Here is a 26,245-nt window from a genome sequence, read left to right on the forward strand (position 1 = left end):
TGACTGGTAGGGCCACAGCAGGACGCAATATGGCAGAACCTAAGAACTGTAAGGATTTTCCACTGTTCACTAAAAAGAGTATGCAGTCTCTTGGGACTCAGGGCCCATCTCTAATAAGTATCGTCTCTCCATCCAACCCCTGAGGACGAGACAACATCTAATCTCTTTGAAGGGTTACATATCTCTCCACCCGAGGTCACGCTTATGGCCGCAACATCTTCTGCAACATCCTCTGCGATATCCTCTGCCATAATTGATTCAATGGAAGGGAACTCTTCGATTTACCCCTTAAGCCCACGCGCCACTGCCTTGCAGCAGCCCTTTTCCGAATTAGCCTCAATCACTGAGAACATCTTAAAACAGCAGCAGCTAGAGAATGGGCAGAAGCCTCAAAATGTGCCTGGTGTAGTAGCAGAGAAGGGCTGGGAACCATCAAGCCAGAGGATGGAGAATCCGCTTGAGGAATCAGACATCCCTGCCTCCGGGGCCAGCTCACAGCAAATGGAAGTGAAAGTGCTGCTGAACTTAATACTGGAGGAAATCAGGGAGATAAAAAAAATCTCAGGCACAAGAGACTGCTACTCTCCATTTAAGAATGGAAAAAGTTGAGGCATCTCTTGAGGGTTTTCCATCAAGGCTTAGAGGACCAGATGGGCTCTACTATCCGGAAAATCAATGAGGTGTCGGCAGATAAGATCACACTTGAGTCTAAACTGGAAGATCTGGAGAATTATTCGCACGGTTCAAATCTTCGAATAGTGCCTGAGAGGAAGGAGGGTTCCAATACCCTCCGCTGGGTGGAAGAATTTATCAAGCAAAAAGTGCTCCTGGACCATGCAGGGGATCTAACACTAACTAGGGCCTATCGGGTTCCACCCCACCCCTTTCTAAATTCAAAGTACCCTCGTACAATTTTAGTCAACTTCTCCGATTATAGAATTAAAGATAATGTCTTGACGAAATCAATCCAGCAGAGACAATGTGCACAAAATGTCGGATCTTATCAGACATGTCAGCAGGGGCGGCAAGAAGACGTAAAGAATTTGTGAAGTCATTACTTTTATTTAAAGCACAGAGGGTGCAGGCATCCAATGCACAGCAGTCGAAGTTAAGGGTGCTTGTCAAAGGGAAGTTCTGTTTATTTACGCGTGTAGAGGAAGCCCAGGAGCTCCTGAAAGAAATCACTGCTTTAAGATGAAGTTGCTTTAAATTTGTATCCCTAGGTGAATATTCCTGTTTGCGGTGAGGAGGGCTGGTCACGGAGGTTGCAGGGTCAAGACACCCCATGAGTAGAATGGGTAAAAAGAGGGGTAGCTATATATTTCTGCAGGGGTCTTCCCTCTGAATTTGGTCCAATTTGGAGAGATCCCCAGGGAAGATGGAACTGGGTTGAGGCCAAACTAAATGGCACGATCTTACTTTTTATTAATTATTATGGTCCTATCCCAGATGTAACCACAACTCTACTTAAAATTAGTGAGAAACTTAGGGGGGTACCGGGGAAGATAACTTTGGGTGGCGATTTTAATTTTATTCAAATTTTAAAGAAAGATACTTCGAATAAAAATAAAAAAGAGCTAAAACCCAAAACCAAGATAGTGATAAAAGTATTAAGACAGGAACATGTTTTAATAGACCCTTGGCGTGCTGCCAATCCAACAAAGCTGGAATTTCCCTGCTATTCGAATCAATTCCACACGGCATCCGGAATTGATATTATTTAATATCTCAATCCTTGGGCTATATTAGCACTGAAATAGAGATAAATCCATTTTCTGACCACTCCTTATTAAACTTGAAGTTGGAATTGAGGAATGCAAGAGGCCAAGACCCAGGTGGCAGATGGATCGTCTCCTCCTGCAGGACCCTCAATGGGTGACTGGCATGAGGGAGTGGATTGCTGAGTTTTTTAAGATGAATGAGAATACAGCAGAAATCTTTTCAGTTCGGGGTGGGTTTAAGGCAGCCCTTGGTGGGCAAATGATTGCACATTCAGCCGCTCAAGCTAAACATAGGAGGGAGAAAATTCTTAAACTTCGGCATGCTGTAGAGAAGGCAACGATAGCAAGAAATACACAGCCTGCGGGGACAGGGGATGCCAGAGTTCAGTTAGATAGGGTAAAATATGAATTGAAGGACTTTTTTATAATAGAAGAGAGTGCCAGCTACAGAACATATCAACAGCGATTATATGAGGAGAGACAAATGGTTGGCAAAATGCTTGCCGGAACTACTAAAACTAAGCAGGAAGCAGCCATGATTACCGAAATCATTGACCCCCAAGACAAGAATCTCTTCAACTGATAAAGAAGACATAGCTCAAGTTTTTTTAGAGCATTACTTGCAGTTATATACTCCAATTGAAGGGATGGCTCAGCTGAAACTTTTCACGGATTATATAATTATGTATTTATGCTGTCAAGTGGTGTGCCAATTAATCAAGTCAGGTAGGAAACTGGTACTCTGTGCTTGTAAAACGCAAGGCACCCCCCCAGGTTGGGGAATTCCTGGGAAAAATAACTCGGGAAACTAATTGCACCTTCTCTCTTTCGGAATGGCAGTCGATAGCCCAGGTAGGGAGTTAGGCCCTGAGAGCAGCTAATTTTAAAAGATTGGCCTTCCTGTCACTGTGGTTGGCCTATTACACTCCGAAAATGTTAAATAAGCGTCACATGGATGTGGAAAATAAGTGTTTTCGAAGCCAGTCTCAGGGTGAGGGAGACTGGCTTCATATATTTTTTATATGTCCTAAGCATGAAGTGTTTTGGTGTAAAATCTTCTCAACAATGAGCCAGCCTATTAAAAAGAAGCTTGATCCTGAGACAGAAGTGGCTCTTTTCGGTTTTTCTAAAGTAAGGTCAGATCTGACCAAAGCCGAAGAGGTGTGCATTTCAATCTGCTCCACAGTAGCTCGTTCCTTAATTCTTCAAAACTGGAGAACTGAAGAGGTACCATTCTATCCTATATTGATGAATAAAATGCAAAGGATAAGGAGATTTGAAGAAGCATATGTTAAAGGGGTTGGGGCAATTAAAAAATTCACAGCGGTTTGGAAATCTATGGATAATTGGGATATATTGACAGGAATTTAGCACTTTAGCACATTGCACTTTAGGCCCTTATATTTTAGGGAAAGTAGGATTGCACTGCAATGTTGCAATTTTTTGCACAGCTATAAGGTGTAAAACATTTACTGATGGATCTCTGTTTTTGTGGCTTATTTAATGTTACGTTATGATTATTAGAAGAAGTACCTCTACTTCAGTTGTAAATTTGAGGATGTAATATTATGTATGTATATTATTACAAATAAAGGTAACTATGCACATGTCACTTTAGGGTCTCATAGCAATGGGAGGCTGCAATTGTCCATTGATGCTGTTTTCCAGATGCGATTGATGATTGGCTGGAGGCTCTCATCGTGTTTGGAAAACAGCAATACGAGGGTAGAACTTTTCAATTTAATGCACTTTAATGTAAATATTGTCCGTAAATATGTTTATTCAGTGACAGTTTGTATTTAGAGCATTTAAATAACTTAGGGGAAACTCATTTTAGTGCTTCATGGCTAGATTATTAGGTCATTTTTAAATGAATAGATGGCTATGCTGGACTTATGTGGTATTTTTCAAAGTTTGTTGATTCATTTGGGTACGTTTATTTATGCTTCATGGGTTTCAGTTGACAAATGATTAAGAATGTGTATCAGTGTTAAGTCCAGATTTGTTTTTCCTATTCCTGATATCGATACCAAATGTCCAGATTATGACAAGTGTAATAGTAGTAGTCCTACTGACATGCATAAAACAACAGATAGAGGGAGACCGGATTGTATTCCTCCTCCTCAATGTAGTGTGGATATAGAGCCCTGGTCGCTTGATAAAGTAAAAAAAGTGATAAATAGGATTAGATCCAACGGAGCACCAGGTCCAAATGGTATTCCGAATGCAATATTTAAAGCTAAATTAAGTAATTGGCCGGAGTTATTAATGCTTTTGTTTAATGAGGTTCTTAAATCAGGCCTTATTCCGTTATCGTGGCATGGAAGTATTATACAGCCAATATATAAATGTGGCCCCCAGGATAATCCGGCTAATTATCGTTTAATCACATCCACAGACGTAGAAGCAAAAATGTTTGCTAGTTGCTTGTTGGATGAGTTAGAGGCTTGGGCCACAAAAAAGGAGCTTATTCCTAACTTTCAAACTGGGTTTAGAAAGGGTGCATCAACCCATACTAATTTGATTTTATTAACACTGTTAGGTGAGAGAGCCAAAACTAGGATGCAAGGACTATATGTTTGTTTTATTGATTTAAAAGCTGCTTTTGATTCTGTGCCGCGAAATACTCTCTGGTGGAAGTTAAGGAATTGGGGTATACTGGAAACTCTATTAAAAATGATTATACTTTTATACTCTGACACCTGGGTGCAGATCAAAATTGGCGATGGGAAACATATGACCCGTCGTTTGGCTACTAATGTGGGATTGAAACAAGGCTGTGTCTTGGCTCCTTGCCTTTTTAATTTTTTTATGGCCGATTTGCCAGCTCATTTTAAAAATATTAATTCGCATTAGCCTTCGATTTATGGTCAAGAGAGTAAATATCTGCAATATGCAGACAATACCATTTTAATGAGCCAAACAGTTATAGGGTTAAAAAGGTTAATTGATTCTTTTAATTGTTATGTCATACAAAATGGACTAACAATTAATATAAAAAAGACAAAAATAATGACTATGGGAAAAGGGAAACCGAGGATTAAAGAGTGGAATATCAACGGCCTGGTAATTGAAAATGTGAAATCATATAAATATCTTGGGATTACTTTTGATGACGGACTGATATTTAGACAGCATTTTAATAATCTTGAAGCCAGGGGTTGCTCTCTCGCATTTGCTTTTAGAAAATTAAGAGACAAATTATCATGCCCTAACTATGAACATCTAATGAAGGTGATGAGAGCAAAGTTAATTCCATCTTTGGACTATTGCTCCATCATCTTTAGGGGCAAAGACGCGAAATTGCTCGACGATATAGAAATGAGAACATATAAAACTGTTTTTAAGATCCCTAAATATATCAGTTGTGCAAACATAAGAATGGAATTTGGATTGAAGAATCAATTTCTCGCTCGTCAATCAGCATTTTTGAAGTCCTTATTATCATTAGTCCGTTCGGAGGAAGGATCTTTAGCAAAGCTGTGTTGGCTCGAAATTTCATAAGGTGAATATTCAACAAATTGGCAGCTGTACTTAAATGAATGCTTATGTAATTTTGATTGCTCTAAATTAGAAGAGGAAATGAGGAGTAGAATAGTTTTTAAGAAAGAAATTAATCAAATGGCCGTATTACTAACGACTATAATGGATAAGGAGGACTTAAGGAAAAAAAAAATTCTGGTCAATTGCTAATTCTTTTGGTTGGTTGTCGCCCCAACCCTATCTGTCATATCATCTAAAACCATTGCTTAAGAATACATTTATGTACTTGAGGTTGGGAAGATATCCGACAAAGGATGGAATTCCAAAATGGGAGAATCAATGGTCATCGAGTATTTGCAGCCTTTGTGGGCTAAGGGAGGAAACAATAATGCATATAGTAACTTTATGCCCAGCATTGGTAGACGCTCGGAAGTCTATCCTAAAACCGATTTTTAATGAACTAGGACTTAGAACATGTAGGCAAGCAATTATTACCTGTTTGAGTGGGGTCAATATTAAACTTATTTATCTTTTTGTTAAGTTCATCATTATTGCAGAAAAGAAATTCAAAAGAGTTGAACATATCTAAGGAATATAACTGAAGAATTGTTTGAAGAAAAGTGTTATTCCAGCTTAAGGGACTAGTACAATCTAATCTAGTGATGCACATTGCACTTCATTATCGCTTGCAAATAACAGCTAAACATTTGTATTTATAATTCCCACTGCTAACACATGTCACTTTAGTTCAATGCTGCTATAATAGTGTTTGCTGCTAGTATTAGGCATTTTAGCAAGTATAATGCATTTTAATTATTTCTTTGTAATGTTTTAATATTTTTATGGAAATGTTATTTATCATCTCATTACTGGTGGATCATTTTAAGGATGTTAATAGTTTTGTGTATATTTGTTTGCTTGTTTTTTGTTGGTTTTTTTCTTGTTTGTAATGATTTTAATTTATCAACACATAAATTCTACTATTACTACTACTATTCCTGATGTCCCAATTAGTTATAATGTTGTTATTTCCTTGCTCTGCTCAATAAAAAATGTATTTAAAAAGAAAAGTGTGTGGAGCCCTTGCTTTATTTTAGGCTGGTTCCAGTCTGAAAGGCAAGATCAAATGATAATTCCCTTCATATGGATCTGCATGGAGGCAGAAAGTTCCAAGCTAGCAAAGCCTGACAATGACCACAGCGCATCAAGAAAAACATTGGCAGGATTTACTGGAAATTCAATGTTCAGGTGCCAATCGAAAACTGAAACAAGTTGAATGGGAATGAAAAGTTAATCCAGGCAGATAAGCAAATGCAAGACAGTAAAAACTGGGTTATATTGTTTCACTACAAAAAACAGCCACATAGACAAGAAATGTAGTACAAGGAGCGAGTATGGACTCTGAATCATGAAAAAATATTAATAACCATGGTAATGACAAGAGCAATAACAATACTAAGAGCAAAACTCACGGTGATATGTATCACAAGCTAAAGTGTCTTTTGGCACATACATAAGAGGCTATATGTAATTAAAATATAGATCACTTTGTAAATGCATAATTGTTTTTCTTGGTGTCACGCAGAACATTTTGCATACCAGAAACAAATAGCAATGTGGTTAAGAGGGCTGACAGCCAAAGAAGGTCTATTCACAGGATTTGAGTATGTGATGTTTCAATTGCAGCATTTTGATAGAGTACCACACTGTAATCAAAAGTCAGGCTTTTTCATTTAGTTTTTCATGAAAACAGAATTTTTGTATTGCCATAAACAGATGTCTGTCTACCCTAAAGAAAAAGACAGCCGATGTTACATCATGCGCCAAATGTACGTTGCTGACAAAAAAGGGTTAACCCCCTGTCCCATGCTTACCTCGCAAATGTCTCTTCTTTGTTGTGAGGGGTCAGCAACAAGGCAAAGGCTCCTAGAACCTACTTAAGCTCCAGCTTCTTTTGCTTTCATGACCACTGAAACACGCAACAGCCAAGGATATATCAGGCATACCAAAGCCAAATGTCAGGGGAATTAGCTGCTGTCTCTGGCTAAATTACCTACAAGATTAAACTGCATGGACAATGCCACCAAAGCCCCGGAGACAGATAAGCCACCTCAAAAGGATCTTGGAGGCGAATGGTGTGGAGAAAAGAGTATGCCATGCCCAGAAAGACAAGTGCTCACTTTGCCATGCAATGATCAGGTGAGAAGCTCCTCAGCGTGCCATTTTCCAATGAGAATACCAACTAACCGAACCATGGTATAGTTTGGAGACCATGGATTGAACTGAAATGCTTTCCTTTCCATGAGCAAGGTTTTGGGATACAGTTGTTGAAGCATAGGTAATAAAAGTTACATGGTGAGTTTTCCACGTGGGGTTGAAGATTATTGTTTCAGGGGTGGCATTTTTGAGGGCAAAAATGTAGAACTCAAAGGTGTGCAAATTTATGTTAAGTGGAAATTAATTTAAGAGCGAACTAGACAGCAGTACACCCAAGCAGAGGGCAGGTTGTTGCATGGATTCAAGGGTTTGAGGGACAGAACAAATAACAAATTATACAAAAGAGGATGGAAGGTGAGGCATAGACATATCTCAACCAGGAATGATACCAACATTGAGAGCCAATGTCAAATGTTATGCTGTTATGAGGCAATGTTTAAAATGTAAGGTTTACCTACTTTACCTTTAGATAGTGAACGGTTGTATATATTTTTTTTCAGTCAACATCTACTTGTTAACCTTCTGTTCCTATAATGTCTGGAACTAGCCTTGATATGTAACACTTTACTCTGGCCACAATATAGCACATGTTTCTTCTGTCATCAGTGCCGGGGTTTCTCACTACTTTGCCTATAAGGTCCACTATGGAATTTAGTGCTTTTCGTGATATCATAAGCCAGTAGCTTTAAGAATTTGTTTTGAAACATCACCAACGCGTCTAAATTGTACTATAAGGCCACATTATACTTGTTGCCCTTTATGCATTTTTATATATTACGTGTTTATTTTGGGGTACATGGCTTGAAAAGGCAATTTCCTTCACAGTGCACCTAAAAATGAGAATGGAATAGAAACATGTTTTTGTTAACCTTTCATTAATACATTTCAAAGAGATTGTGATGATTATTTACATGGCAGAATTTGCACATTCTCAAAAAGATCTGTCAGCATAGAATAAGAACTGCAGATGCATGACATCAAGAAGCATCTAGGATAGAATCAACGTTAGATGAACATTTTGGTAACAGGCAAAACTAAAAGGAAGAAACACAACAGCTCCAGCAGTAAGTAACAAAATGGTGTCTATGTTTAGTGGTGTTTTGAATAAGGATACTGACAGAAAGGGCAGACTGGGACAACCAAAAAGATGGAAACATCTCCTAAGAGACAAGAACAAAAAATCGAATAGAAAATTACAAGAGGCAAGAGCTCTGTAGCGTAATGAATTAGATCCAAAAGGAAAGAAACAAATTGATAAGGAACTTTTTACAAATCAAACCAATAATCAATGTAACTGATCAAATATTCTCTAATGCCGAAACTCAGTGGTTTCAATATAGTCTTTCATTTTGTCCAGAAAATATTTTGATAATGCAAAGTTACATACAGATTTTCTTTTATTTATTAGAAAGCTATTTTGCATCAACAGCTAATAATACATCACCAGCTTGACCAAGTGTTACAATTGGATCATCTGGCTTACTGATCAGAGATGTACCAGCATTAGAAACACTAATATTTTTGCAAAATTAGGGCAATATTTTGGAACATTAGATTTTATAATACAACAGATTTTGAAATCTTAAGTGTTAAAGTGGTTTAAAGGCAAATTCAGCATTTATACGGCAAATGCCCCATGACAACAATGATATGTTTCATGATTTGATAAAGAAGATGTGAAAGAACTTGGATACAAAAAATGTAAGTGAAAGGTAATCTAAATATATCACAAAGAGTAGCTTTGATGCACTTAAATGAAAAATGTGGTTTTAAGCCTTCTGAAAAAGTTGGTAATGGTATTTTCAGGCCAAATGATATGTACACTGAGGACAGCATGAGACAGCTGAGCACCACAGCATGTTACACTGGTAGTAGAAGAACCAAATGCATTCGATACTCAATCATTGTATTTTGCTATGTTGAAAGAATGGAAGGATGAAGGTTTTTTGGCTAATGAAGAATATATTTTTCTGAAATATACAGCCCTAAACTACCATGTTTATATCTGCTACCACAAATACATAACAATTGCCATAATACTGCAAGCAGCCCCATTAATTCTGACTCCTGGAAAATACAATGTGTGCTATCATATTTCCTGCAACAACAAAAAAGTTTATTTGAGGGGCAAACACATATAAAACCTGAAATAGCAGGAATATTTTGAAAAAGGTACCATTAGATGTAGACACATTATATATGAGTATTGAATATGGTCTCAAAACATGATCTCAGTACAAGATTAATAATTTACCATGAGCATACCAAAATGTTACCAACTATGACTGATTTATGTTTGAACATAACATCATCTTGTTTCAAAATGATTTCAATAAACAACTGACTGGCACTGCTACAGTACCTGCTTTGCCCCCAGTTATGTGAATCTATATATGGGACAGTAGGAGGAGTAGGTACAGTAGAGTCAAAAAATGTCAAAGTATATACAATATATAATTTATTGGTATGCATATATTTATGATGCATTTTATGTATGAAAGTATAAAGAAGAAAAGGCTAGTCAGATTTTTTAGATAATCTAAATTTTAGACTAACAAAAACTGTCAGCTTGACAACAATGCATTTCTTGGGTGTTAGAATGAAGGTAGTCAAAAAAGTATTGACTATTGAACTTTACAGTGCACCAAGCTCAGGGGATAGCATCCTATATGCTGCCAGTTATAACTAACAGACTTCAAAATGGAGTTCTACTTTAGAGAGCTATTGTGGCATGCCATAGTTACAGCCCCAACAGTTTATTTCATTTAGAGAAAAAGAACATCCTTTCTACATTTAATAAACATGGTTATCCTAAGAAGGGACTGAACAGTGCTGTGAAAACATTCAATGCTAGTAGCAGGGAAGAAATATTGTCTGGTACTCTAGAAGTTGATATAAGGGAGATTTTGACAAAATCTGAGACTGATTAACACTTACAGCGCAAATCATGTCTTGAAAAATATGTTTCACAGGCACCGACACAAGCTTAAAATAGAGAGTGGAATTGGACTATCATTACCCTGCCAACCCAAAGAAATTTACTTATCGACGGACAAGAGCTTTGCACGATTACTTACTATACAGCTATTTATCAGTGAAGAAACAAATAATACTTGGTTATTTCAACAAAAGGGATTTGTAAATGTGGTATCTGTAAAGCATGCTTAAATTGTCATAACATTACAAAATATACAGTTCCACAAAAGCCGAGAGTGCAACATATAAGAATGAGTATTACAGGAAAAATCTGATTTGACAGTTTATGTAATTAAATGCACATGACCAAAGAGATATGTAGGTTCCACGATCTTTCCTGAAAAGAAATGCATACTTGAGTATATACGAACTATCCGCAATAATGATCAATCTTAACCAGTAATTCAGTCTCTTACACAAAAACATCAAGCTTATGAAAATTCTTCTTTTTTTGGAAGAAAACAGGTTACGAAAGATATGAAACGAGGTGACATGGAGAAATTATTACGGAAAAAGGATATACTTAGAAATATGCATGCCAGATGGATTAACCTAACAGAGGGATTGGCAGCTCATTTATGAAAATTCCTCCCTTGATTGTCTTTTAGTAAGATTTGTATCTTTGTTGATTTCATCACATGATGGTGCTTTTGATTATTACTTTTTGTATTTCTTACAAATATTATGCAAAAGTTAATATGATTGATTATTTTACAAGGATTTACCCACTGGGTTTTGACTTTTTGAACTAATTTATAATAATGTATAATTCAGGACCTGCCGATTTGGGCAAGATATTGCAGAAAACTATTTATGTATGAATAAATACTTAAAACATAATTTTGTGATAAGTGATTTTCTTTTCTGATAAATACATTGTTGTGCAATAATGGATTGCTGTACTATGCAAGTTGTATATTCAATTCAATTTACATGAGCACATTTTTACATTTACCTACCACAGACATACATTTAGGGAGGCTGGATATTTTGGACAAGTAAACAATTTTGCAGAAGTTCTTTGAGTGACACATATTATGGAAATTGTCAGTGACCACTCTAAAGCTGAAGGATATTATTTCCTTTGGTGCTGTTATTACAGAGAGATTACTCTTTTTGTTTCCGAAAGTACCAAGAGATCTTCAGTAGTATTGAGTGATGTGAAATTGAGCCACTTTTTGAAATGCTCATCTCCAAACTATATCTTAGTATTTTTTGGTGTAGCTCTATGATTGTATTGCATGCAAAGCCTCTTCACAAACATGTTGCATCAGTATACACAGCAATCTGTCTTAGTTTAACTGTTTCTTTTAATATGTCTTTTTTATGGGTACTTTATGCCTGGGTTCTCCAACCTTTTGTGTAATAAGAGCTACTTATTGTCAATGAAAATCATCTCAAGCTACTAATATTATTAGAGTTTTAATAGTTACCACATCAGATGAGATTACTTTAGAGTCCACCATCTGCATGATTACCAGCAGTGAGCACCACAGTGCATCAAGCACTGTTTCCAGCAGTAATCTAAAAAATGCTTTGTCGAGGTGGAATGCCTCTAGAATGGTAATACATAAAGCCATAGCGGTAATGCCCCATGGTATTAAGATTAGTACTTCACAATTGTTTTTATCCCCATTCATTGGTGCTTCTTAATTCTTCTCAACTGCTACATTTATCTTTTTTATGTCATCACTTCTGTGGTTATTCATTTTACATAGACACCCGCAATTGATAGTGTCTCTCGCATATACATCTCACCTTTTTATTCCCTCTTCATTGTAACTTGTAAGTCTGAGTTTATATCAGCAATTATCCAATATTTACATGTATTGTTTTCTTATTTTATAGGTAGACAAAGTGCCATCAGGACAAAAGAGCCTACAATGAATGCAAATTTCAAAGATACATATCTGAAACTGAAATACAACAAAGGAGAGCTAGCCTTACCATGCTTCGAACTTGGACTACGGCATGTGTTCTCAAAGCTGGTTTGGTAGGAGTGAGGTTCTGTCAGATTGCCAGGGTAACCAAAGAGTATGTAAAGAATTTCTATTTAAGCTCATTCAAAGTACATTTTTTTAATGTTGATATCCTAAAAATCAGGCGTGGCACCAGCAGTGATATTCTAACATTTGAACCCAATTATTTGCAACATTTGTTTTTAACAAAAATACTCAGCAAGGTAAAATTCATTGATTTCTATTGCAGCACAGATTTGCAAACAATCCGTTTACGCACATGAGAGGATGCCTGAACTTGAAGGAAGCAGTGATACGGTGGCCCACATTTCTGATATTTTTTACAAATGATCATTATCACACAGTAGACATTGCAATAACATTACTATGAAACATCCACTGACAATAATGAAGAACCAGCAGTCTCAATTATACGTATTCCATTATCAAAAACTATGAACCAAAATGATTTACGAATTTATAAGCTTTGAATTCACTAGATGTAAGGACATAATCTCATGTGGCTGTGAAATGTTGAAAAATGAAAATGGCAGGCTAAAGGTGTGACAGGAAGGGGCAGTAAGAGGAACAGTTGAGAACAAAATACAAGTGGAAATTGGAGATAAGGTATTTGATTTGGGAGCGGGACTTTAGGGATTTGGGAGCCTGGATAGGGCTATAAGAAGGATAGGAGTTCAGGTAACTGTTTCTACAGTGATTTTATATTTTTAGCAATAGTACACCCGTTTACTAACTTTTTCCAGGCCTATTTGAAAAAAAGATATAACAATCCTCAAGCAGTGTTCAGGTCTTGTCTGTGGATTCTGCCATTTTTATAAGGTATGATTTCCTGTGGAGCATTATGATGATACTCCTGCCTGCAGACAGAAACCAGCACTGCACCTCCTGAAGGTGGAGAGGCGAATCATGTTGAACATTTACCTCAAAATGCAACTCATGAAGGCTAACTGCAAATGAGCATGGCCATTTGAGAAATCAGAGCATTTAGAAATTATATATCACACCCTCACCTCATCATTTTTTAAGTGGTCTATGGGTATATTGGGCGGAGAACAAGGATTACAGAGTAAAAATACGATTGCAGATACTGATAAATCAAGGGAGAGCAATAATTATATATACAGTCCCCCTGCTCCACAAAAAGAGAAGCAGAGTATTCACTACACAGAATAACACTCTGCCCATTATGACATCGGCATGAATGCTGAAGACCACATTGTTTGGGTTTTGAATGCTATATTTTCCCCTTCATTTTCCACAAAAATGTTTTTTTCATGTGCATTTGCTGGGTACCCAACACTGGTGTAAAAACTAAAAAAGATTTAAAGAATTCAAACAGATGGACAGACACAGCTGCAAATGTTTATACCTAGATTGAGCGGAAAGAGCACTTGAGATAGTGGAAGCAGCCACAGAAACATTCTTGGTGCTTGGGTGAGATTTGAGCTGTGTGGAAGCAGTGCTGCTGGCAACAGGCGCTCTGCAGAAGACACAGTAAAAGCATAATAAAATAAACACGCGGAACAAACAAACACTGACGAGCTGTAAGCCCAAAATATAAACAAAATGACAAGGAAAATGAACTAGGGTTCCAAACAGGAATCAGTGTGAGATTGAACACCCCATGAGAGTACAGTTTTGCAAATTGAAGCTCAAAATGACAAAATAAAAAATACATCTATTTATTGCATGTCAAAGAGGGCATGCCATGTACTTTTAAGAACAATGCTACTAAAGACAGAGATATAGCATGTTCCAGCAATCTTCTAAAATGTATCAGCGGTATTGATTCAGCCTCCCTAATACGAGTGTTAAATTTGTGTTCCAATTCTCTTGTCATTTCACTCAGCCTATGAATACGTTCATACTATATGGTGATCCTGGAATAGACCACCAACCACTATGCCAGTTGTCACAATACAAATATTAGTGTTCCTTTTAGTGTTACAAAGCATGCATTTCTATTTTTTTAAAACGACAATGTATTAACAATATTCTGAACAGTACACATTTGGCAACAATGATGTTTATTTTGCACTGTATTGCTGAAAATACGAGTAAAAATGCACCAACCAGATAGACTTGTTATGTTTAATGTCAGCTGTTAGCCTTCCTTTATTTCCCGGGGGCATCAGTTACTAACCACAAATATCCTTTAAATCAGGAGGACAGAATACCTTCCAAACTCTCAGAATCCAGATATGGTAACTAATAAAAATAAAAAACTTTAGGTATACTTTAAACATAGTCTTGTTCAAATTGCACGTCACATATTCTTTGTATGGGAGCACAAGCTTCCTCAGAAGTATTCTTGCTTTGTCTGGCTTCATCTGTAAAGTAGAAAGCAAGACACCCATATTTGGACATCCCCGCTCTTGCTTAACAAGATTAGATTCAACTGACATCACCAAACTATCATGAAAATACTATACCCTATTGTATTAACTACTGTGGTTATAACTATGCTCCCACAAAGCAGCATTCTATAATTGTATTATTATTGTCTGAAATTATAGAAGTGGTACATCCACAATAAACCCAAACATAACTCAAAAGCAACAGTTTTGTCTGGGACCTGTAGGACATATTCTTTGTAATAATATTTATGGTATGCTTTCTAGCAACAGAATGGGTAGCAGGTCCCTGAGCATGGCCAGGTACACAGGATCTAAAATAAAGAATTGCCAAACACCTGTCGAGAAACCTATGCCTTTCCTACTGTTACTGAACATCTGCATTACTCTGTAGCTAGAGCATGTTGTGTGGGGCTGTGCATGTTTTCCATGAGTAGTTCACAAGTCTTCCCTTATTCCCTTTGCGCATTGTAGAGACAATGAATGCACTGGAAATGCTTCACTAGCAGGTCCCCCCACCATAAGAGCAGTAATGTAGTTGAGCATGGTGGCAGGGTTTTCAGGGCAACCTGGATCCCTGATGCATTATTGGATGGTTGGAGGACTTCATGGGAGACACTTGTTGGAAGGCAGAATTGTTAAATGATTCTGTACAGGGATTGGATATTTAATGTAGGGTGAGAGCTTCTACTGATTAGTCAGGGTAAAATCTCTACCTGAGCAGCAGGCTGCAGAGGGACTACCTATACTCTAGAGAGCTGCTTCTCCATGAGTATTTACAGCCCTGGCGGCCTCATAATATTGCAACAACCAATCTTCAAGGCACAGATTTCCTGGTTATTCCCACCACATGCTGCTCCTACACTGCAAGCCTGATCTTCACTAGCTTGACCTTTTGAACCTATTGTATTACTGAATTGACAGACTGAATCACTCATTGTTCTTCAAAGCAGAGTTAATTACTAGGTCAAATATGTATTCCTCTTGAGACTTGTTATTGGGATCAGTTCATACACAGACGTTGTAGCTCAGTACTTTAGAATTGTCAAAGCTCCCTACTGTGTGCAAAGAGTGACCGCCTATGCATTAGAGGATATTGTCAAAGCAATACTTTAGCTGCAGTGACATTAGTCCATGGACTTCTCATTCCCTGAAACAATCATATCTTGTAACCTAACTCTAGTTGGGGACTGACAAACATAATCACAGTTGTGTGGATGTCTGGGTACTGTAGCTTTTCATGCACAATCTGAGTGTCAAGTAGATCTCTACAAATGACCATAAGTTGAAAAAGTTCAATCAGTGACATGGAAACTCAGTTTAAATGATTGTGAGCTATAATGGAGTCTTGGTAGTATGCTCACATCAACTTCACAAATTCTGAATTTTGTAATTCTAGACAAAGAGAAATTAAACCTTTACCTTCCACAAATTCTTTCAAGCCATAAAACCCCACGACTTCAAGAAACAAAGGCTAAAGATAAATGGCTTCTGTTCTGCTACAATATATTCTTGTCACATATGTGCATCTGCTATTCTAGGATTATCATGTCATAACCCTGAGACTAATCACCAAAAAATAAGAGCAACCCATATGTTCCTGTGAACTGGGTATAGCTAGTCAGCTAAGCAAAGTAAGCTATTGATACAGTCAATATGTTCAACACTAAATTGCCTCTTCAAATTTCAATTTAATTAATGACTTCAGAGAATCACATATGACTGGAGAGAAACAGCCCAACAAATAGTTCTTATTCAACACTCACATCAGCCAAAGCAAGTGCTTTTTATTTGCAACCAAAGATAGAAAAATATACAAAATAAACTTTTGCTGTGTATTGACACTGTTTACATATACATTAGGAAAAGGTTGTGACTCATGTGACCCCAGTGGAGTAACCATAACCTACAGGTGAGTGAGGCTAAAGTGACAGTTTTAAAACAAGGGATTGGTCATTGGATTTTAAAGGATGTCCATAAAGATTTCAGAATAAATCATGTGTTCTAGAGAATGTTCTAGTGGGCTGGACTATCCTTTGTAAATTGTTAACGACGTTTCAACCCTCTATCTTTAGTGGGGTCTCTTCAGGATGGGAATTTTGGGGACCAAGGCACTTGATGTATGCCGTAGGCACAATAAAATTAAAGTCATCCAAAGTCAAGGAATCAATTATGGGTGCAGTCTATGGTAGTGTTCCAAGACTGTCTTTTATAGGATTTAATAGGACCTCCAACAACGATTAGTATAATTGCATTGTATGCACTTGCTTCTGTAGTTTGATTAGAGGAATGCCAGAGGTATAAGGGTATTCAATTCACCCTCTATACATGGGTGTAGTATTATGTTCAAATTGCCAGTATCAAGGTTGTTTAGTGCTCGGCAAGTCCACACTAGCTTCTGTTTATAATTTCAAGTATTAGCAGAGGTGTAAGGTAATGGATTCATCCTCTATAATGGGTGTAGAAATCTATCCCACTTGCCAGTATCTAATACTGGAGCAAGTCAGTTGGCGTGGCTCTCCAGAGTGGGATAGATTTCTACACCCATTGTAGAGGATGAATCCATTACCTTACACCTCTGCTAATCCTTGCAATTATAATCAGTCGCTAGTGCGGACTTGCCTAGCACTAAACAATCTTGATACTGGCAATTTGAACATATTACTACTTTGCTTAAATCACTGTAAGATAGTAGGAACTTGCTGAAAACAATGTATTTAATTTAAATGATTTCCTTGTGAAAAATTGTGCTTAAGCTGAATGTTAATGTTAATGTTAGGCTGTACTTATAAAGCGCACTGTCACCGTAGGTTTCCTGGCGCTGAGATAAAGATGATAGTGGGTGATGGCAGAGGGCTAGTTGGAATTCGAGAAGAGCCAGGTTTTTAAGCTCTTCCTGAAGTTCAGTAGGGTGTCAGAGGTCTTGATTCCTAAGGGGATGGAGTTCCACAGTATGGGTGCCAAATAGCTAAATCTGCGGCCACCCAGTTTCTTAAGTTTGACCACCGGGGTGGTTAGGAGGTGAAAATGGGCTGAACGAAGATTACGGGCTGGACAGTGCGAGGTGATAAGAGATTTCAGAAAGGCCGGACACTTGCACTGCCGGGCCTTGTAGATTAGGCAGCCGATCTTAAAAGCGGCTCTTTGTTCAATAGGCAGCCAGTGCAATTTGGACAGAAGTTGCCTTGCTGACTGCCATTTTGGGACTTTATAAATGAGCCTTGCAGCCTGGTTCTGCACCATCTGGAGGCGATGAAGCAGGGACTTGGGTAGGCCCCAGTGAAGAGAGTTGGAAAAGTCAAGACGGAAAGGACAAGGGAGATGACAATTTGCACCAATGCATCGTGCGAGAGTAGGTGAGAGATTTTCCGAATTTTTCTTAACTGGAACATGCTGGCCGAGATGGTAGCTCCGACATGGGATTTAAGAGAGAGGTCGGTATCGATGGTGACGCCCAAGCTTTTTACCGAGCTTGACGGACTGGGGGGCGTACCTAGCTCTTTTGGCCAAAACTGTGGGCCCCAGTGAGCCGCGCTGATACCAGGCAAGATGAGTTCCGTTTTCTCCGGATTTAATTTGAGCTGGTTAGAAACCATCCATTGTTGGATGTGGAGCATCACTGCCTGGAAATCAGATGCGGCATCAGGGGTGTCTAAGGGGAAGATGATCTGCATGTCATCTGCGTAATTGAGGACGGTGACAGGCCCTGAGACTGGGCCTGGACTCTTAAAATAGTCCTATAAATATTTGTAAATAATATATTTACAATGTTATATTTGTCAGGTGACAGATTTATCTAGCTAACTTCACATTTTATAATTAACATAAAAAATAAATGCTAAAGTGATGTTTTAAAACTGTTGTTGAATAATTTTTAAAAAGTCCCACAATATCCACATAACTAGATGATAGAAAATGAAAGAAATAACTATGTGTCACACCTGCAAAATATCAAGACTTGTGCAGAACACGCAAGCAAGGAACAATCGCAGCAGTAAATTATTTCAAGGTTGCAGGAAGAGTTCACTCAAGAAATTATGAACAGGTAATATGGTGAAGACAGCTTAATTGTTACCATTGGACTGTTGCAATGTGTCGGATTAGAACTTGTAAAGCTTCTCATAAAATAAAAAATGTGCGAGAACCATTTGCATTTGAAACCATCAATATGCAGTCATATTTGAAAATATATCGCAATAGAGGTTGATATCTTTGTAAAACGACAGTGGCAAACAGTCAGGGCTAAAGGTCCACATGGTAAGAAAATTTAAAAATGTTAAAAGAATATAACTATACTTAAATTACAGACTTCCTTGAAAAGTAAGTAATGACATTCAAAATGCATATTTGGTGAAGACCTGACCAATGACTATTCTCAAACCTTATTTTTATGTGAGCTGATTTATCCAAAAGTGAAAAACACTAATTTCTTAGATCTTCCATGTTGTAACTTAGGGTATCACATTTGGAAAATAAAGCAAGAATCACAATCAGAATGAGTGCTCTTTTTCTGTAATTAATGGTGTCTTCTAAGTAAACATTGCTAATTAATTTACTGGACTGATTAACAAAGCATTGTCTGTGAGAAGCTATTCCTTACTCCAGACTTAGATATGATGTACACATGTCTGTTCTGGAGTAAGACATGGTTACTTACAGAAACGGAGCTTTGCAAATAACATCTGTGAATACACCTGTCTTATTGCAAGAAATGTATTAGTTAACTACACCTTAGTCCGAGGTAAGACTGAACTTCTCATAAAAGCTGCTTTGTGAAAGAGAGCTGGTGATTCAGGTGTGAGTTACACCCAAGACAGAAGAAAGGCACAACTGCTGTAAGAAAAAGCTTTGCTTATGGCTCAATCTATTATCTGGTGGCAGTTTAATACAAAAGAAAAAAACAATAAATAAGAAGACCAATATTAAAAACAAAATCTATCTGGTGTGCATTATTAAACACAGATTCAGAAACATTTAAAGTTATTAAGAATCTTACAAATACACACAGACACAAAGTTTGGCAAGGCTGCTATGACATAACACGCAGATAAAAAGAGGTTTTTACAGGCAAAGTAATCTTTATTTTAGTGGATGGTTGCCCTTTTACACCAGTGGGGGTTTCCAGATCAATGACAACGTTAGAAAGGGGTTATCACACAATCAATCCAATCATCATACCATATTAGGAGAGGGGTTATTCTGTGAAATACCTTTGGTGACTGGAAGAGGCAATGGGGGTTGGGGATTTAATCGTTTTCTGGCCAGCAGTGGAGCATGTGGCTTCCCTCTGAGATGTCTCGGTCCCAAACCTCACGGAGTACCCTCTGGTTTTGGCACTGGTGCCATTCGCAGTGCATGACTGAGAAGGCTGCCAGACACCTGCACTGACACACTGAGCTGCAGCGGGACCTGCAGGACTGGATAACAGAAATGATGCTGTGTATGTACACATATTAAATGTAGAGTGGACAACAAAACCTCTTGATAAACATTGAAGAGCTAAAAATCCGGTATTCAATTTTATGGAATTAAGTGATGTGGAGATAAATCTGTTCTAGTTTCACACCTGAAATAGTTAATGATGAACATATTTCAAAAACAGGACTTTCTTCATAGCACATTAGAATATGTATATAAGAAGCAATGAATTGTGAATTCTGGGGTAGTGAAATAGTTTTTCTGTATATACAAATGTTCAATACGTTTGCTGCTTTATTACATAGTTGGTATCAAACTTATTGTTACAGTATTTAAATACTCACCTTTTTCATGATGCAGGTATCTATATATAAGATAAATTGATCGGTTGGAAAAAATGACTGTTAAACCATAGCTCCTACATCAAAACTTGGGGACCGGTTCACAGAACTAATCCGAGACAAAATCCTAAGCTTACTACTTTTGGTATTCACAGACGGCACTTACGATTTTTGGTATTCACAGAATGCACTTACGACTCCTAACTTTACTTCCGCACTCGGGCTGAAATTTCTGCACCCGGACCATACTCTCCGGCTAGGGCCGTAATTTCCGGCTCGAGCCGTAATCTCCGGCTGGGGCCGGATGAAGTTTAATCAATGGGCGGATTACAATTTTTACAAAAAGGATCATTAGGAATGTGTAATAAATGGCAGAGGAGGCCATGAAAAACAGTTTGGGCAGGGAAAAGGGTACGGCCAAACACTACATCTTAACGCAGAAAAGCTTTCTACTTTGCATATTGCAATCCAAAACTATTTTACTACTAATTTTGAAATATTTAAAGTGTAACTTTTATCATTTTTGCATTTTGCAAACATTGCTTCCTATGCAATTATTATGCCATCAAAATGCTTTAATGTTCATTAAGGTTTTTCTACCCAAAGATAAACAGAGAACAAAATAATTTATTTGAAACCGTTAGAAAATATGCTTTATATAGGTAGTTCAGTTCCAACAGCTGGTACGATAGTATTTCATCAAGTGGGCCTCAGTGAATAAGCCAGGAAAGTAATGGTGGAGCAAGGATGCCAATTTTCGGTGAAGCAGAAAAGAAATGGTAAGACCAGGAAACTGGATGGAAGAGTTGCAAGCAAAACAATTCTGCACCATGAAAACAGAAATGTATAGAGAAGGCCATATCAGAACTGTGGTTCATTGTCATTGAAGAACTGGGAATCCAGGATTAAAATTAAACGTTTTGGTTTTTCAAGTTTGGCATCCTTATATATTTTACAACCACACTGTAGTATGGGAGATACACAAATTAATAGAGGTGCTGATGAAGTTCAGAAATGAGTTTTATTGGTAAGGTACCAATAAGTAAAGTACATGAAGAAGAGCTCACTAGATGAGCGACTCTCTAAACCTGAAGCAAACAGTAACTGATTATAGCAGAACCTAATGATACATGACATACAACAATTCCAACTTAGAATTGTACAACTTAAGGAAACAGATTAAATACACTGGGATGTAATACCACATAATGGGTGATGGTTACTTGCAGGTACAACGTCAAAAGGAATACAAGATTGACTTGGTGAACTTATTGAAGAACTTGCAGTCGGATTAATCATAGCATTAGTTGCATTGGAGTTGTTATGTAAATCAGGTACAAAAATAAAACCATTATCATCTTCATCAGATCTGTTTGCATAAGTTTTGTTAAATATCTCAACTTGTTTGTCTGAAACTTTCACAACATTGTTCTTATTCCACCATCCTCTATTACCTAAAAATACAGAAGATTTGGTGACTTTGACAAGTTTAACTGGTGAAGTAAACTTAGACTGCCCTTTAAAAACTTTGAAAGGTTTCTTATTGATTAACTGATCATTTGTCTTGAAAAATGGATGATGAGGAATGGAAGAACCATCATAGGAACTTTTTTGTATAAACTGCTTATGAGCCACTCTAGATTTAACCTCTTGATAATCTGTTCTAGTATTTCTTTTATCAATTAAAGCAGAGCCCACTGTCAAATCACTAAACCACTGTTGCATGAGTTTAGATCTAGCTTCTCTGCCTCTAAGAGCTTTGAAATTTGTTATTCCGGTTGTGGAATGAGGTGCAGTCAAGTAATCCCAAACTTTACTTTGAAGAAATTCACCTACATCAACATTGGTTGCAATAGCTGTTATTACTTCTTGTTTGCTAAACCGATTGGCCCTCTCGACAAGACCATTTGAGGAAGGACTATACAAAGCAACACAACAGTGTTTTCTTTTGGCCTTCTCAAGAAAACTAGTGAATTGGTGAGAAATGAAATGTTGGCCATTGTCAGTGATGACATAGTTAGGAGTACCTTCAATTTTGAAAATGTTTTGTAGAAAAGAAATAACATTAGCTGATTTAGCTGCTTGTACAAATGAGTAATATATCCCTTTAGAATGGAAGTCTATAGCGACTATGCAGTATCTCTTGTCCATGGGCAGTAATGTGAAAGGTCCTGAGAAATCCAAAGCAATCCTATCCCATAGGAGTTCAGGGACAGGAACAGGGATCAAAGGTATTGTGTGAACTTTCCAATGTTTGTCCGAAACAACACAACTGGGACAGTTATCTATGAATAAAGTCACCTGTTTACCCATACCTGGCCACCAGTAGATACTTTTAAGTGTCTTGCAAGTTGCAGAAATGCCTGAATGACCTTCGTGTGCAATATTTATGATCTTTTCTCTAAGAGATATAGGAGGGATAAACAACCCATTCCTCACACAGACTCCATTTTCGAAGGATAATTGTTCACTAATTTGTGCAAAACACTTGAAATCATTGCTCAATTTCTTATTAAGTGGCCATTTACCTTTAATATAAATTTGTACTTTCTCCCTGAGGGCATGTGCTATTACATGCCAGTTTATTTAATCTGTTTCTTTAAGTTGTATAATTCTAAGTTTGAATCGTTGTATGTCATGTATCATTAGGTTCTGCTACAATCAGTTACTGCTTGCTTCAGGTTTTGAGAGTCGCTCATCTAGTGAGCTCTTCTTCATGTACTTTACTTATTGGTACCTTACCAATAAAACACATTTCGGAACATCATCAGCGCTTCCAGTTATTTGTGTATATCCCATACTACAAATTGGTACCAGTTTGTAGTATGGGATATACACAAATTACTGGAAGCACTGATGAAGTTCAGAAATTAGTTTTATTGGTAAGGTACCAATAAGTAAAGTACATGAAGAAGAGCTCACTAGATGAGCAACTCTCAAAACCTGAAGCAAGCAGTAACTGATTCTAGCAGAACCTAATGATACATGACATACAACAATTCCAACTTAGAATTGTACAACTTAAAGAAAAAGATTAAATACACTGGCATGTAATACCACACACACTATCCAGTAACACATCAGAGATCAGCTCTGTAAAAATAAAATGGAACGTTTTTATATTTTTCTCATACGATCTTGACTGATAAATGTAAATACAGCAGCCAAGAAGGCAAGAAGAAAAAAAGGATAGATGAAGGTATGAATGAAAATGCCTAATCCATACACTTGATAATCATCTTTCGAAGTAGGTAACAAACAATTTGTATGTTTGAGAAATCATTTTTAGAGAAGGGCTAAATTAATGTGTTTGTTTCTAAAAAAATGATGGAAATTAAAGTACAAAGAAAATGTTTACCTGTTCTCGGATGACTCAGCAACATTTTCCTTGCCACTGTGAAAGGAGGGGACATAGTGAACTCAGTTTGGGCAACAGAACCAGAAAGGAGGCACTGTAAGTCATAACTCGTACTCAAAGAAGGCTGAACAATGATGGGCATTTGGTTGGCTGGTCCATTGACTGGTATACAGTTGCATATTTTTTCTTTCAAGAAACCAGACAACTCTATCCTTTACAAATGGTAGAAAAAAAGGTTTATTTGCACTACTTGAGTAATAACTGGAGGACAGAGTCACCTAAATGGGAAAAAATGGATAATGGAGTTTTTCTCAGGTGGAAATTAGAAAAACATTCGGAACTTCATGCTAGTTAAAATGATCAGCAGCCATACAAAACCTGACCATTGGTTTACCCTCCAGACTGGATGTTTATTTCTAAAGCACCGAATGTTCATTACTTAAATCACTGAAAATACTTATAATACTAATTACAGAGTCCTGAGGGTTGCTGCCTCTCCATATCTGATGCTAAGGAAGATCAGGAGCAGGAAATCTGAACTCTTGGGTTATATTAATAAATCTATTAGAGACATCCTCTATAAACCAAGTTGTTGAAATGGATAACTCTGTTTCCTTTCAGGATATGGTGTTATTTAGATGTATCCATATTTTAGAATAAGGTGGTATAAAGTTTTGTAAGGGGAGATACAGTCTGACAGTGTCACTCAATGAGAATGGGAAGATAATTGATGGGGAAGGTGAACAGTTGTGCTACTGGAGGGTGTATAATTCTTTACCTTCCAATATTTTTCAGAATCTTTGCTAGGTTCCCATTTGTCAGAAACAGACCTGTACAACCTGGTTGTCCATATATGTGCCACCCATTGAAAGCCAATCCATCCCATGGGCTAACCTCCAAAGTAGGAGCCATGAATTTTGAATCTTGGACTGGTTACCAAGTGAATAAAATGGGTACCTAAGGACCAGCCAACCAAACACTATCCACCATGAAGGAAGGTAGGTGCAAATTTCCCCGCAATGCTGTGAATGATGGCACTGCAAGTAGGTGGAAAAGTAAGAGGTGAGAATCTGTGAAAGAAAACAAGGTGCAATACAAAAATAAAAGTTTAAACACAAAGAACCAAACATTCATGCAGCACTGCTAAAAAGCATACTGGCAGCTTGAAAATCAGAAGCATAGTTTTATGTCCTGGTTTCACACAGGGTGCCAGGTACATACAGAATCCAGATCAGATGTCAAGCAGATGGGAAGCAGGCTCCTAGCAGCATTAGGCCTCTATAGTGTTATGACCCTCCCACATTCCATTGTCATGTCAACTACAGCTGTGAATGTTTTGGCACTGCTGAGCAAGGCTGGCAGGGTGGTTTTGGTAGGTAAAGAGAGAGGTATGGCAGAACAAACAAATTCAGAGAAGTAAACAAATGTAAATAAAAATATAAGGTCAGGGAGGAATAACAAACACATGGCAAACAGCTATTCGCCCAGTAAGCTACAAAATACGCTTGTATGTTATTCTGCACAGCTATTTTGCTCACAGAATACCTGTCCTGCAAACTATAGATAACTCTATTCATATTCTAGGTCTGTTTGTTACAGGACTATGATGAGTATTTTTTTTATGTGACACTGGTTTAAAAAATAGGTTAGCTGGAAAACTGATTTGATGCGTGGGGGATATTGAATAGTGTAATTGACATTGTGAGCTTTCTTTTTAATATGCTTTTATTTTCATGTAATACACAAAAAAGCACTCGATTAGAAGCACAGAGATATTAATATTGTATTCTAAACATTCACATAAAGCATTTTATATACAAACACACACTAGAATAAAACTAGTACTAGCTTTATAAACATCAAAGCTTTGGCAATGTGTATACACCAGGTGCACTGCGAGGTGGTAGTGAGTGGTTAAGCCAGGCACCAGATTGTGGATTTGAAATACACCAGTAAATTAAAGCTAGCTGGTTGCTAAAAGGCTGAGGCTGGAAATTCCTGATGACATCCATTGCCTTCACTCTGGATCCCTTACTGGTGGCAACCATATGACACTAGAGACTTAATTTTAAAACGATTACTCACTGAAAGTTGATTTAACATTTAATGCTTTTTATAGATATTAAATGGTAAAACTCCTGAGCAGAAGGAGATAAATCCATGCACTGAAATAAATTTCAATTTGCCAGCAAGCCTCTAGGCACGATAAAAAGGCCCTGGTGGTATAGCGTTTTAAATACTGATAAGGACTGCAGGAAACTGTAATAATTTGTGGGCCCTTCATTTGGGAAGTATGCTCCTTATTTGTTTCAGTAACTAGCAACATCAATTTCCCTTTTCTAAGACGCATTTAGGCGCTGCACTTAGAAGACAAAATATATACTACCTTAATATCATG

The 26,245-nt window shown here is 37.4% G+C and overlaps 1 protein-coding gene across 1 annotated transcript in view; it reads right to left on the minus strand.

The window, feature by feature from the left end:
- LDB3 (LIM domain binding 3) overlaps nucleotides 1-26,245 on the minus strand; it is a 487,331-nt gene that overhangs the window by 192,946 nt on the left and 268,140 nt on the right. The window contains exons 8-10 of the mRNA XM_086922025.1: nucleotides 23,848-23,883; nucleotides 19,941-20,147; nucleotides 13,746-13,856 (exon numbers count right to left, since the gene is read on the minus strand). Coding sequence (XP_086778151.1) covers nucleotides 13,746-13,856; nucleotides 19,941-20,147; nucleotides 23,848-23,883 — 354 coding nt within the window. The remainder of the gene's footprint in view (nucleotides 1-13,745; nucleotides 13,857-19,940; nucleotides 20,148-23,847; nucleotides 23,884-26,245) is intronic.

The sequence above is a fragment of the Lissotriton vulgaris genome, chromosome 5 (assembly GCF_964263255.1).
Source record: "Lissotriton vulgaris chromosome 5, aLisVul1.2, whole genome shotgun sequence".
NCBI classification, from domain to species: domain Eukaryota; kingdom Metazoa; phylum Chordata; class Amphibia; order Caudata; family Salamandridae; genus Lissotriton; species Lissotriton vulgaris.